The sequence below is a fragment of the Buceros rhinoceros genome, unplaced genomic scaffold (genome assembly GCF_000710305.1).
Source record: "Buceros rhinoceros silvestris isolate BGI_N320 unplaced genomic scaffold, ASM71030v1 scaffold8579, whole genome shotgun sequence".
Lineage (NCBI taxonomy): Eukaryota > Metazoa > Chordata > Aves > Bucerotiformes > Bucerotidae > Buceros > Buceros rhinoceros.
Genome location: NW_010433243.1, coordinates 12,313 through 25,126, shown reverse-complemented (window position 1 = coordinate 25,126; position 12,814 = coordinate 12,313). Strand labels below are relative to the sequence as shown.

The following is a 12,814-nucleotide window of genomic DNA, read 5'->3' as shown; positions in this document are numbered from 1 at the left end:
AAGAGCTGAAGAACGGGGAAAGCAGAGATCCTAGCTGTGGTAGCTGGGAGAGAGAGGAACACTTCTCCAAATAATTTGGGAATATTGCTGCTTATCGCTCAAAGTTTGGGAATCCCTGGTCTAAACCAACTAACTCTGTATATTCATTTTACAATTCACTGCAAATGCCATAATGCCAGTGTAAGTCATAATGAAATTTCAGTATTTAATTAGGGAAAAAGACAGATGAATTATTCAGTAAGCTGTTTTTCACCAACAGTTAATGGGCTTAAGTTACTACAATTCTTAAAAATGCATGCTGAAATAAATACCTTTCAGGCTCCACACTGATATTACATGAATGTCCTTTAATTCGCTTCATCAATTCTTCCACAGTAGATAAATCTAATTAGTGCAAAATTAAAAAACACAAAGCAAAAAAAAAAAACCCTTAGAAAAAAAAGTTGTAAAAAGGACAACATTTTAAAATGTTTCATAAATGGAGTATTAAGATATAACCAGTTCATTCTACATGCTTGCACGATACATGCCTTTCTTGGAGGTATTTACCTGATTCGATAGTTGACATGTTTTTTGAATAGATGTCATTATTTTGTGAAACACCTTGTACCAAGCATTCTGGGACTGCCACTACTACATCATTGTGTAGTTTTTGCTCATCAGTGTCTCCCAAAGACTGATCAAGATGATGGTATGCTTGGTGTAACGCTTCGATGTCACTGGTCGTCTGTCCACAGGAAGTGCCTGTGAAAAACGCAGGTTCGTAAGAGACACTACAGGATTTTCTGTTTCTGGAAACATCCCACTGGAGCCTGTGTTTCAGTTACCGGCTTGGTCTATTACATGGTAAGAACAGTGATTTCAGTTACGAAAAAATATTTTAAAAACTCATTTTTACTATGAACAGTTGCCAAGTTAATTAGTACATAGCAAATAGTCTCGTTTACAGTTTGCATGCCTCTCCCCTCCCCACCTCAACAGTTTATAGTTCTAAAACTAACTGTGTATGTGATATAACTATTTTGACAGATGCTATCAGAGCCATACTCTGGATATAAGTGGCGTACAGCACTGTGCAAAGTTCGGTAAGAGAATGCATTGTGTTCAATGCTGTCAGAGAAGTATTTTAGCTATGGAGGTGGTAAAAAAAAAAAAAATCAAACTCCAATGTCAAAAGCAGCTTCACAATAACTAAGTGTAAAAAGGTGACTTTTTAGTAGAAACATGACTTTTTCCTGAAATATTTCCTCCTCCTTTCAAGATTTGTTACTAAAAGTCAAGGGCTCCATGTACGCTGATAACCTAAGAACAAATGGAGACATCAGAGCTACCTATTCCACTAAAGCAAGATTTTGAGGTGTGGGTTTTGTTGTGTGATTTTTTGGGTTTGCTTGCTTGTTTGTTTTAAAACAATCCTTACCTGCTTCGTTCATTTCAACTCCACTGACTTCTTCAGGCAGGTAATGTTCACCTAGAGCTATGTCTGATGTTTCAATGGCCTTCTGGAGTTCTGCCATTGATTCTTGTGAATCCAGTAGTACAACTAAACCCAAGAAGATAAATGTTAAAGAAAACGCAATTCTTTTATTTATGCTCTGTCTGCACTGGAATTAAAAGTACAAAGCTTACTATACATGCAAAAAATGCTGTATAGATTATTTTAATGCCATTAACGATCAACTGATCAACTCTGGTTGCAAGCATCAAAATCTGAGTACTGGCTAGATGTAGCAAAATAAAAAATTACATTGATGATCCCTTTGAAGTGATAACATCTAAATTAATTTTTAACCATTTCAGTCCAACAAACTTTAGAACACAATAACATCAGGTGAAAAATATCAAAATAGTAAAAATCAGGTAAAGTTTCAAAAAGTTACATTTAGTATTCTCCTACTCATCAAAATTCGTATTTTACCTTTAGCCAGCATGCCACCATTTGCTTCTTCCTAACAAAAAGTAAGGAAAAAAACATTACTTTTTGAATTTCAGGGGAAAAAACCCCCAACCATCTGGATGAACTTTAAAAGTTGGTTCGAATAGTTCTTAGAACTTAAAACTAAGCAGTTCTTCATGCTCCAAGAATATGTACTTCTATAAAACTCTCCTTAGGATGACAAAAGGTCCTCAACATCCTGTACTCTCTAAATCCATTCACAAGTGCCTGGGAACTAAACGCTATTCTGCATAAATGGAATAATATTTTTGCACCTTCTTGGTTCTTTTGTCTTGTAATTTGAGAAAAGCAAATAATGTTGCAGTAAGTACATTACACTTCCATTCTATTTGTCTTTGCAAACATTTATTAGAAACTCTACTCTAAGAAACTTACTTAAAAAGAATAAAAAAAAAAACATTTATCTATTATAGTCTATAGACTCCTTTTGGGGGGAAAAAAAAAATCAAATCAGAATATGTGCTCCAGCCAACTGTGCTCCACATTAAAAGACCTGGCTAAGCTAGTTGACAGTGACACGCCCAAAGCTCATACAGCGTAGATTTTGGGTCCTCTCTCCAAACTCCTTCTCTGTACAGAACTACTTCCCTCAGCCTGTGTCACTCGCTGGTGTAAACACCACCTTACTAGCTCCAAGAGAGAGATCAATCACTACCCATTCTAAGGATGAGGTTACAACCAGAGTTCATAATTTGTGCACTCCCACCCACTGTTCTTATTCAAAGGAGGATTAACCAGGAAACCCTGTGAAGAACTGAATCCTTTCAGTGATTTATCTCAGGAAAGAGCATATCCTTAATAGAACAATATAATCCTATGACCACTATATTCTTTCTTTCAGATAGTACTTATTATCTAAAGGTTTACTATAGTTACAGTTACACACTGCAGAGCTTTTACAATTCATGCAAGTAACATAAACATTTGGTAGGTTATACCTGTTCTCGAGGACTTAAATCAACTCCTGAAACAATGTTTTGATTCACCTGACTTCCCTCAGTTTTAAAGGCAGGATTAGCATCTGTTTCTTCTTCAAAATCTTCACTGTAGCTGTCTGAAGAGTAAAATAAACAAATAAAATGAATACTGAAGGAAGATAAAGAAATAAGAGAAAGCTATTTCCTTTTCCCCAGTCTCTGATCTAAGACCAGCTACTGCCACTGTTACTCCCTTCACCAAGGCAAGAGAGCTTTTAAGACTGTGTGTGGTACTGAAACTACAAAAAGTACCACATAATATATCCAGATTCAAACAGTTTGTCTTATTGTCACATACACTTTACCTCTGGGTCCTCAAGTTGTACTTCAACTGACCCCTTTTATTCATTCACTTTCACTGAAGAGTAAAATGATGCAATTCCCCCCCAGCAGACAAAGTACTCTGTATACCCACCTTGACAGCTGCAGCAGTTTTTAGGCTCAGAATCTGTAATTCTGCTTCCTCCAACCTGCTTCGGGGGCCTATGCACCACTCTCAAGAGTACGCATTATTTAAAAAGCACAAGTGTGCCAGAGAATGAATTTTACCAGCAAGCCAAATGCTTTTTCTTCTGTTATCTAGATCCTTCCATAAGTTCTAAGTCCCTGTTGCCTTATCCACCCCTTTCACTCAGCTCCTCTGGTTACAGGCTTCAGTGTCTGTATTATCTGTAATGCTTAAATCTAGAAGCACTGCAAAACATCGGTTTATAATGTGTTTTTTCTTTGCTTGGTCACCATCACAACTGACATACCATCTAACTCGTATGTAAAATGACTCTATGAAGAGTCACTATTTCACCATTCTCTTTGATCATGGACCATAAGAACTCCGATAAGCTGAAAATAGCTTTCTCGTACTGACTTAAGACATACAGAGTGCTTATACTGCTCCTGCACACATATTATCCACTATTTCATTTGCTATTTCATGAAATAGTAGTTTGACAAAGACTAAACCAAACCATGCACACCACACAGATTGGTCGTTCCAGGCATTCCATAGAAACAATTTTCCTAAAAATCAACTGTCAATTTAATAGAACTGACTGTAACAATCAGGTAATTTCAGCCATTTTGTTAGGAAGAAGGCTACAAAATTGTTGTAGCATGTCTGCTATGTGGGCGTGACCCCCGGCCGGTCGGGGAAGAAGCCCAGCTAAGCCTGCTGTCAGTCAACAGCAGGAGGTGTGTTGTTTAGGAGGAGACAGAGAGGTTGTGTCAATGGGTGATTGGAAAGCCAGCTCATCTCTGGGCAGGACAGTGAACTTGAAACCAATCCAAGTAAAGCACGACACTCCATGGGAAACTATAAATCTATGTGATAAGAGAGAAACTACACAGTTTGCAGTTTGCTGCAGTTGTATTTCAATAAAGGCTTGATGTGCACACAAGCTGTTGTCGCGTTGTCTGCCTGACTATTCACGACGACTGGTGATTCCACCACACTGCTACAGCTATCATCATCTGCTGCAGTCTACAGAATAATAAATCTTTCAAGGAGAAAAGATTTCCTGTGATCGAGGTTTACAAATACAGCCTCTTTATGTTTGGGAAATTCAAGCCTGACAACAGGACCTCTCAAAAGTTCAGCTAAATATTTCAATTTGAAAATTCAATCTGCTGGTTAAATTACAGAAATACACTCTATCATATGCTAGCAATGAAGACTGAAATAGAGACAAGTGAAAGACAAATAAGTAAGATGGAAGAAGTATAGCACAGACATTTGGGGAAAATAAAATCAGATAAGAATACTGCAGATTTCAAAGATTAAACTCAGGCATGAAAAGGTGATATAAATATACAGATGACAAGACAGTGGAGTAACTCAAACATTAAAGCATATTTCAACATCTGGGTGGTTTTTTTTTCTTAATTTTTTGATTGATAGTTGGTTTTGATTGTTTTTTCCTCTTTTCGGTTTGTCTTTAAGGTCACAACAGATTAAAAATCTACTTTAAAAAAAGGCGCAAAACCAAAAGCAAACCCCTGGAACCCTCTGTCTGAGTAAGAGCTGCACAGTTATAACACAAAGGCAGCCTCAAAGAAGTCTGATGTAAGAACTACAGATGAATGAAAATTATTAATATTAAAATTACATTAGCTTTCAGATAAAAAAAGCTTTACAACAATCAGGGTGATTTGGGAACTGAAGTCAATTGCTTTTAAATATTACTCAGAACAAAAATTATCAGTGAGGATGTTGGACTGTCTTATGAATCTGAAACCTAGAAATGAGTCAAGTTTTCTGACTAGCTCCAAAGGCAACCCAGAGTACAGAACAAGGTATGAGACTGTAGTAGTTTCCTCTTTTCAGACCTTTAAATAACACTACAAACATGAAGGTCCTACGCAATCCTCTGACACTCTGCTGTGAGATTTTCTGAAGACTTTGCATTTGAACTGGAGCATTAATCCATAGCCTTCATTACTGTTATTCTGTTTAATGAGGGTCACACTATTTTTAGTGTAGACACAGTAAAAAAAAAAAATTCAAATTAACAATTTAGAAAGACATTATTACCAGACTTCTCTTCATTTTTGGTTTCCTCTTTTCCTTTTTCAGTTTCTTCATTTCTGAAAAACAAAATGAAATTTTACTCTCTTCTTGAATAGCAAATAAATACACTTAGAAATAGCGATAAAATAAAATACCTGAATTTGTCCATCATATCAAATCATAGGTAAGAAAGGTGGATAAATGTCAGCAATTACTACAATACCTAATTTTTTACAACTGTCTGTAATTATAATTCTCAATGTAACTCTTAAAATCAGTCCCTTTCTGCATTGGGTCCAACATCTACATTAGCTTCTCAAAGTAATTTTTATCACCAGGTTTGCTTCCTGTTCTGACCTTCTCATTCCGCATTAACAAAGAAAAAATATAAATCTCTCCCTTCTTTCGCCTTGTCCTGTAAAGTTTTCTCCTTACCTAAAACTCTCCAGAATTTTGATCCTCCAACTGTTTTCATATTTCACTCAGCATTTTCAGAAACAGCTGCCTGAACTGCCCCTTCATCAATTTCTCTCACGTGTTTGAACTTATTTTCACACGACTGATTATAAATGGATTGCCCTAGTCTATGAAGATTTTGTATCTTTCCTCTAGATTCATTTAAAAAGTTCATGTCTATGGGGACACAGAAATCACTTTCCTGATCTTCTACTCCGTTATTATTAGTTGTCATCTCTCCATTTAGTTACACCTTACAATTAAGTACGTTAAATCGACTTGTTACTATTGAGTTATGCACAAGACTGTGTAGCTATGTACACTCATCACCAACTCATGTTCTCACCTTACTCCTTTTATTTACTAAGCTCATTTCTCTCACCTTCTGAAAAAAAAAAAAACCCAACCAACAAAACCCCAAACCGCAAGAAAGAAAACATAAAACTGACTGAACTCATACAGAATGTTGTCTCACAAAATCTCTGTGGCCATACCCAAGTCACACATGCCCACTAATACAGTCCATCACTTTTCTTCCCTCTAAATTACCGTACAAATGGTGCTAGTCTGACAGAATCATTGGAATCCAGCTCTTTATTTAATCTTGAGTAATCAATAGTAGAGGAAGCTTCTCGTTCAAGTTTGGCAAAGAAGATATCTTTTTCTTCTTGTTCTTCCAGGGTATCCAGTCCAACACCCACAACACTTTGATTAGGCCCAGCAGCTAAAACTGAATCTAAATTTCAAAACAAAGAATAAACTAGCCGTGTCTGTGCTGTACATCCACACAGAACAGTCATAACAATTAACTACTATAGAGAGATTCATAAAATATTAACAGTATCAAATCACCACAAACTAGTAGCAGGAGCCTTCAGCACACCAGACGCAGCTGACAGAAATGAAGAACCCAGCTTGCAATGAATTCAGGTAAAATGCTTGTGATAGTAACTTATTTAGATCTAGCTAATTTGTGAAGTGGTTGTGCACCCTCAGTTCTCACCGTTTGTCTCCAGGCTGTCTCCTCTTAAGGAGAGAGCATCACCATTACTTTTCTGAAGCTGCAGCTTTTCCACATGCATATTGTCATAACTTTCTCCCGCAGGCTGTGAAGTCTTTACAAAGCTTCCATTGGCTCCAAGAATTCCTAGGAAAAAGCTTGCAATATTCTTGACTATCATCTAAAACCTATTTTAAAAGACCCTTCAGCCATTTGGTCATCTTCCAGAACCATCAATTTTAATCTCATTTTGCAGCCAAAAAGATACGGATCCTCACAAATCACATTAAAACTTCCATTTCTATTATGAGATAGGTAAATCTTGTTTAATTAGTTAGGCTGTTACATACAGTGCCTCCTATCCTTCATATTTGCATACAAACCTAAAGTTCAGCTTGGAGCAAATATAACAACTGTAAAAATTTACTTACTGTAATGTTACTCATGGAAGAAAACCACACACACAAACCCTATACAGAAATTAACATTACTCTGTTAAAAGCCTGTTCATTTTGTTTGATCTAGGACCCCAGAGAAAGCACCACTGATTTTTCAAAATTGTAGCCATGAACTTAGCAGCTCCATTTCATTTCTTGCAAGCTAAATACTTCAAGGAAAAAAATAGTGACCAAAGTTACTTAAATGTCACCGGTGAATGCCCAGTTCTTTCACTCTGTATGTCTACGCAACTAAAACATTCAGTTGCTCTCACAGTAATTTCACTGGTGTGAGGTTGAGCATCACCTTACCAACTTTATGTGTGAATTCTGCTCTCAGACAGAACACTGCCTTAAATACTTCCTTACAGAACAGTAGAAGTCAAATACTGCAGTACCTTGCCAGTTAAAAAGCAGTACCAAGTCCCTTCTGCCTGCCCCTAAAACACACACATTTATACTTTGATTCTTTATAAGATTTCTCATGAGAAGAGCTAGGGGAAAAGCTACTTAGGCATTTTATCCAATGACGTATGAAATGATTTAACAGTTCTCACAGAAGGGAACAGAAACTATGTCTATCAACATGATTCTCCAGTTGGTAAGAGAAACTCAGAATTTTCAGTTCCATCTGGACAATTATGTTTAGACTGCAGCTGTGCGCTTGTACTGAACACAGCAGGAGGGGCAAAGACATGGACGAACAGCTCATTTCCTGCTGGCAGGACACTGCAGCAGATGCATACATCAATAACCCTTCAGATAAAGAACACTAAAACAGCCTTCCTCATGCTGATCAAGTGCTTCTACTCTGGGCTTTACTCTATCCTCCACGCAGGTCCAACCAGATCCCTTTTAAGAAATGCCATACTTGCCTATATCAAGAGAACGGAAAATCCTCTCCCTTCAGTACTGAAAATGTACCCAAGATGAGGTGGGGTGGGGAAAGTAAAGAGTCTGAACACATTTTCCTTCCCTGTTGGGCAGCCCTTAGCATATGCATTCCTGTTAATAAGTAGAATAGTTTTTTTCTTGATTCAAGTTACAAAGTCCCCTTGAATGTTTTGTTGGGAGGCTAAGCGCATAAGGTTCTAGACCTTGGAAATTACTCCATCATTCCTATATCTTACTTCAGCTCTGTCCTCGATACAGACCTCTGACTTGTCTTGCAGGCAACAAATAAATGTCAGAGACATTGACTAAAGGTCAAGCTCCACTTGTATACAAAGTTAATGCCTAAATAAATATATTCCACTGCCTCATTGAAGAGTATAAAATGGAAAGCTCAAAGTGCTGAACAGAAGTGAGAAAGTATGAACAGTCCATTTTTCTGATAGCTAAATGCAGTAATTTACCCAGATGGTGCTCTACTCTAGTTATCAAGACTGCAAACGGGATCCCATTTACAGCTGGGTCCAAAGTTTTTTGCAGAGGTTTAGATTAGCCATAATCTTGCCAGACTTCCAGCATCCCATTTTTTTCAGTGAGAATACGTTAAGAGAATCAAGTATAAACTGTCTCTGCCCTCCTATGTAAGGTTTACAAGAAAGGAGATGGTAATATACTTCAGTAAAAGACAATAAGAACATTTAACAGAACAAAATTTTAGAGAAAAACATTTTCCTGAGTTTATCTAAATCATCTCAAACTCGATGAACTTTGACAGACTTAGATTGATCTTGAAGGTTTCATGGGATTTATGTAAGCTATCTAGTATTTTTAAATTTTTTTTGCCAGTTCAAACCAGTCCAGTGCCTTTAAAGAAAAAAGCACCTCCCATAATAATCTGAAAATCAAATGCTGTTTTGCAGCCACTGAGTTTTGCACCTCAGTGACTCCCAATTCCCAGACACACACCCCAGGTTACAGGGGATATTACCATTGCTAATGAAGGCAAGAAAGTTCTTTTACTCACTCTACACAATATGAACTCTCAGAAACCTATAAAACCTGGAAAAAACTAGCGACTTTGATGGATTTCAAAGTCTCTTTTCACTGTTTTTTGGCTGTTTCAACAGCCCTTACCAATTTCTGCGGGACTTGCAAGAGTAATTTATTTTGCTGGGGCATATTGGTTACTTTTCATAAAAGCTTCTTGAAGCAGCAGTTTTCTTCAACCCCAAAGATTTCATGACCCATATCTTCACATGCAGTATTTTGTAAGGCTAATGATACAGAGTATTCTTTTTTTATGTATGCCACTTGAAATTAATTAAAAGAACCTGAGTTTCACTTAGAAAAATATTTCTAACCACCACATTTGCAGAGAAAAATTTAAAAATGTAAATACAAAGGACTCAAACCTACAGACAATGACAAACACCTATTTAAAAAGTAACTTCTCTTCTCCTGACCAGGAGTGTCAGAATTAAGCCATTTTATCTTTTTAATATCATATACAACACAGTAAATTTGTTACCCTCAGAAGTGTCTGGACTGTCAGAAGTAAGGCTTCCTTCTTCTCTGTTTAAATATGAATCTTTCTTGTCCTTATGAAACTTTTCCAGCACTCTGAATTTAGACAAAGCCTTGCTGCGAGATGCACTGGAAGAAGGTTTAGGGGGAACTAGTTTTAAGCATACACAAACATTTATAAGTGTTTATACATAATGGATGGGAAATAAAGAGAAAAGTAAGATATGAGAATTGAAATTTACACTTCTGAGGAAGTAATGCAATTCAGTTTCTTGTAGATTGAATTATCTGTAATTTTTTAGCTATGACTAGAATTTAATAACTGAGAATAAAACCATTTCCCCCTTTTTGTATTTTTAAAAAAGACAAATGCCTTCTTGTTCCAAGTATACCTTGCATTAGAATACATTGAGCTCCTACAACAGTGTATTACCCCAAAACAAAGAAAATTATTTCAACAAATAAATAAGTTTTGTACTACAAGTTTCAAAAGAAAACATCTAGATCAGTTCAAAGATAAGTGGAAAAACATAGGTACATAAATGTGAATTACTACTGCCTTTATCATTGTCAGGTACAAGAACTGCATGTTGTTTGCTCAAACCCTTCTCAGTGCTTGCTTAGCAGAAAATACAAGCAAACACCTTCCATTCACATTAGTAGAATCAAGTTTTAGATAACAGCACGTGCTGAAAACCGTGCTCTCTCCTGATACTTAGGTAAAAGTCACACTAGACACTTCATATATCTTAGGCTAGCCAGATGCACTGCATTATCTCATGAACTTACCTTGACACAAGAGAGAGCACATGTAGGGTAGGGGATCAGGCCAAATACTCCTGCTATCTAGAAACGGGACTAAGGGGATATGTGACCAGATGCTAACACAACTCGGAAACATCCAAGTTGACTAAAGGAAGATGATGAGCACATCAGCTGCGCAGGTACAGTGCGAAAAAAGAAATGGTATGAAATCCATCCTGATACAATGCATGGCTCCTTTAATCCCTTAACTGATGTCCAAGCCCATTAGTGAGGCATCACTTCCCTAGATTTATATTCTCCCACATTTATTGGGAAACTAAAAGTGTTGACAGCATCCCTTCTGTTATAAACAGTGCAAACACCTGATGCTTTTCAAAACAGTAATTTGAAATAACTACTAGAGTCCCTCTATTGCTCATATTTCAAATATTAAACCTAGTATGAGAAAGAGATTCCGTTTTAGTGTTTATCTCCCAGACCGAGATGCTTTATAGCTATTCTATGCAAACGAGACTTAGGAAAACAGGGCAGCATACACAATCTAGGAAACTAACACAGGGTAATGTTCTATAGGCTACAAACTAGATCACCAACATGATCTAAAGACCCAGTGCCAAATATTTATTTGTCATGGCTCTTCAAAATACTATTGGTCAGCTTGAATTTAACAAAAAAGCCACATTTAAACTAGTACATACAAGTTAACTGCTATTGGCATTTACATAAAAGTATTTCATGGATCAATGTTTATAACAATTATTTTTTGGAGTTTCTCTTCAGAGAGCATAAAATGACTTCACATAAAGGGTTGAATCCAAAGTTACACTGACTACAAGAATCCTGCAGATTAAACAATTGAGCTTTTCATCATTACACCAACTGTACTGTTTCCATCCCAGGGGCAGCATGCAGAGCAATCTACTGCTCAGCAGAAGGAAAAGAACCACATCCATAGAAAACAATTAGAATACTCATCTAACTGCAGTCCTTGAAAATAAACAGGTAGAACAGTGAATATTAGTATTTCTTGAGTATGAAATACAGAAAGTGCAACAGATTTTCTGTTTACTAAACATACTGACTTTTGGCTGGCTTACATTCAATACTGTCTGGCCTACTACACCACTGTTGATAGCGATGTATGATGTAACAACCATCAAGCAAAAGTTCACACAGGTATTAGTTTCTTCTGGAAATGACAAATGAATTAAGTGGCATCTTGCTTTCAGTGAGAACACTACAATCAAATGGACGATTTGCAAAGGATTTTCTATAGGAAATGCACTAGCAATACAAGGCTGATATTAAATAAATAACTAAATAACTAACTAAACATATTCAATCAGATACCAGACTGGGAATCTGTATGGGGACTCTTTTGTTCACTGTTTTCCACTATTTCAGCATGGCTTTCCATCAGTTTCTTCTCTTTTCTCAATTTAACAAATCTTGTTCGAAAATCTTGAAAAGAAACAGCAAGAACAGTCAGGCAAGCAGGACAGGACAGGAATTCTTATTATCCTATTTCTTTTTATCATTTGAACAACAAAAGCAAGTAGAAAGGACATTAGTTAAAGGTAGGTTTCCACCTTCTCTGTCAAATACCTAAGACAGTATCTTGAATAATTTGCACATTTCCATTTAAAGCTGAAGAACAAAGAGTGCCAACATGCCTAGAATAACAGGTTAAGTTAAAATGTACTTTATACTTCTCAGCCAAATGAACAGAAAGCCTATGCTGTTTACCACTGATTTACGAAACCAAGTGAAAACAGGCTATTAGCTTAAATCTCTACCTGTTTCCTGGCACTTCTGTAACAAGATGTCTTGGAAAAAACAATAGGACAACAAATGTATGACATATATTTAGTCTTCCAGTCGCATCTCTTTCTGTCGTCCAGCAAAGCATGATGTAGATACCAAACTAACTCAGAATTAAAGCCTCAAACTGGAAACAACTCATCGGGCTGGTACATTACTCAAGCTAATTAGCCAGACTGTACTTTGCTAGTGTGATGGGTTGGCAGAAGATCTCCTTTTTAGGAGAATTTGCTTTAACTAGCCAATTGTATTCCCTGCCATGTGACATCAGCTGCATCTCCATTTTTCATTGGTTAAAAGTTTTTGCGGGTCTGTTCGACTTTCATGCCACTTTCGCTTTAGAAGTCACGCGACTGCGCCACAAGTTAGTTCTTCCCATGCTCTCGGCCACTGCGGAGCTTAGCCGTGCCTGCTTGCCTGCCGCTTCTTGGCAAAGGAACCGAGCACCCGCCGCTTCTAGGCACAAGGAGCCCTGCTCTTGAC

At 37.0% G+C, this 12,814-nt stretch overlaps 1 protein-coding gene across 1 annotated transcript in view; it reads right to left on the bottom strand.

Moving 5' to 3' along the window:
• Nucleotides 1-12,814, bottom strand: part of CEP162 (centrosomal protein 162kDa) — a 48,263-nt gene that overhangs the window by 23,621 nt on the left and 11,828 nt on the right. The window contains exons 4-11 of the mRNA XM_010144040.1: nucleotides 6,897-7,040; nucleotides 6,443-6,629; nucleotides 5,462-5,514; nucleotides 2,896-3,011; nucleotides 1,919-1,949; nucleotides 1,421-1,543; nucleotides 550-744; nucleotides 312-384 (exon numbers count right to left, since the gene is read on the bottom strand). Coding sequence (XP_010142342.1) covers nucleotides 312-384; nucleotides 550-744; nucleotides 1,421-1,543; nucleotides 1,919-1,949; nucleotides 2,896-3,011; nucleotides 5,462-5,514; nucleotides 6,443-6,629; nucleotides 6,897-7,040 — 922 coding nt within the window. The remainder of the gene's footprint in view (nucleotides 1-311; nucleotides 385-549; nucleotides 745-1,420; nucleotides 1,544-1,918; nucleotides 1,950-2,895; nucleotides 3,012-5,461; nucleotides 5,515-6,442; nucleotides 6,630-6,896; nucleotides 7,041-12,814) is intronic.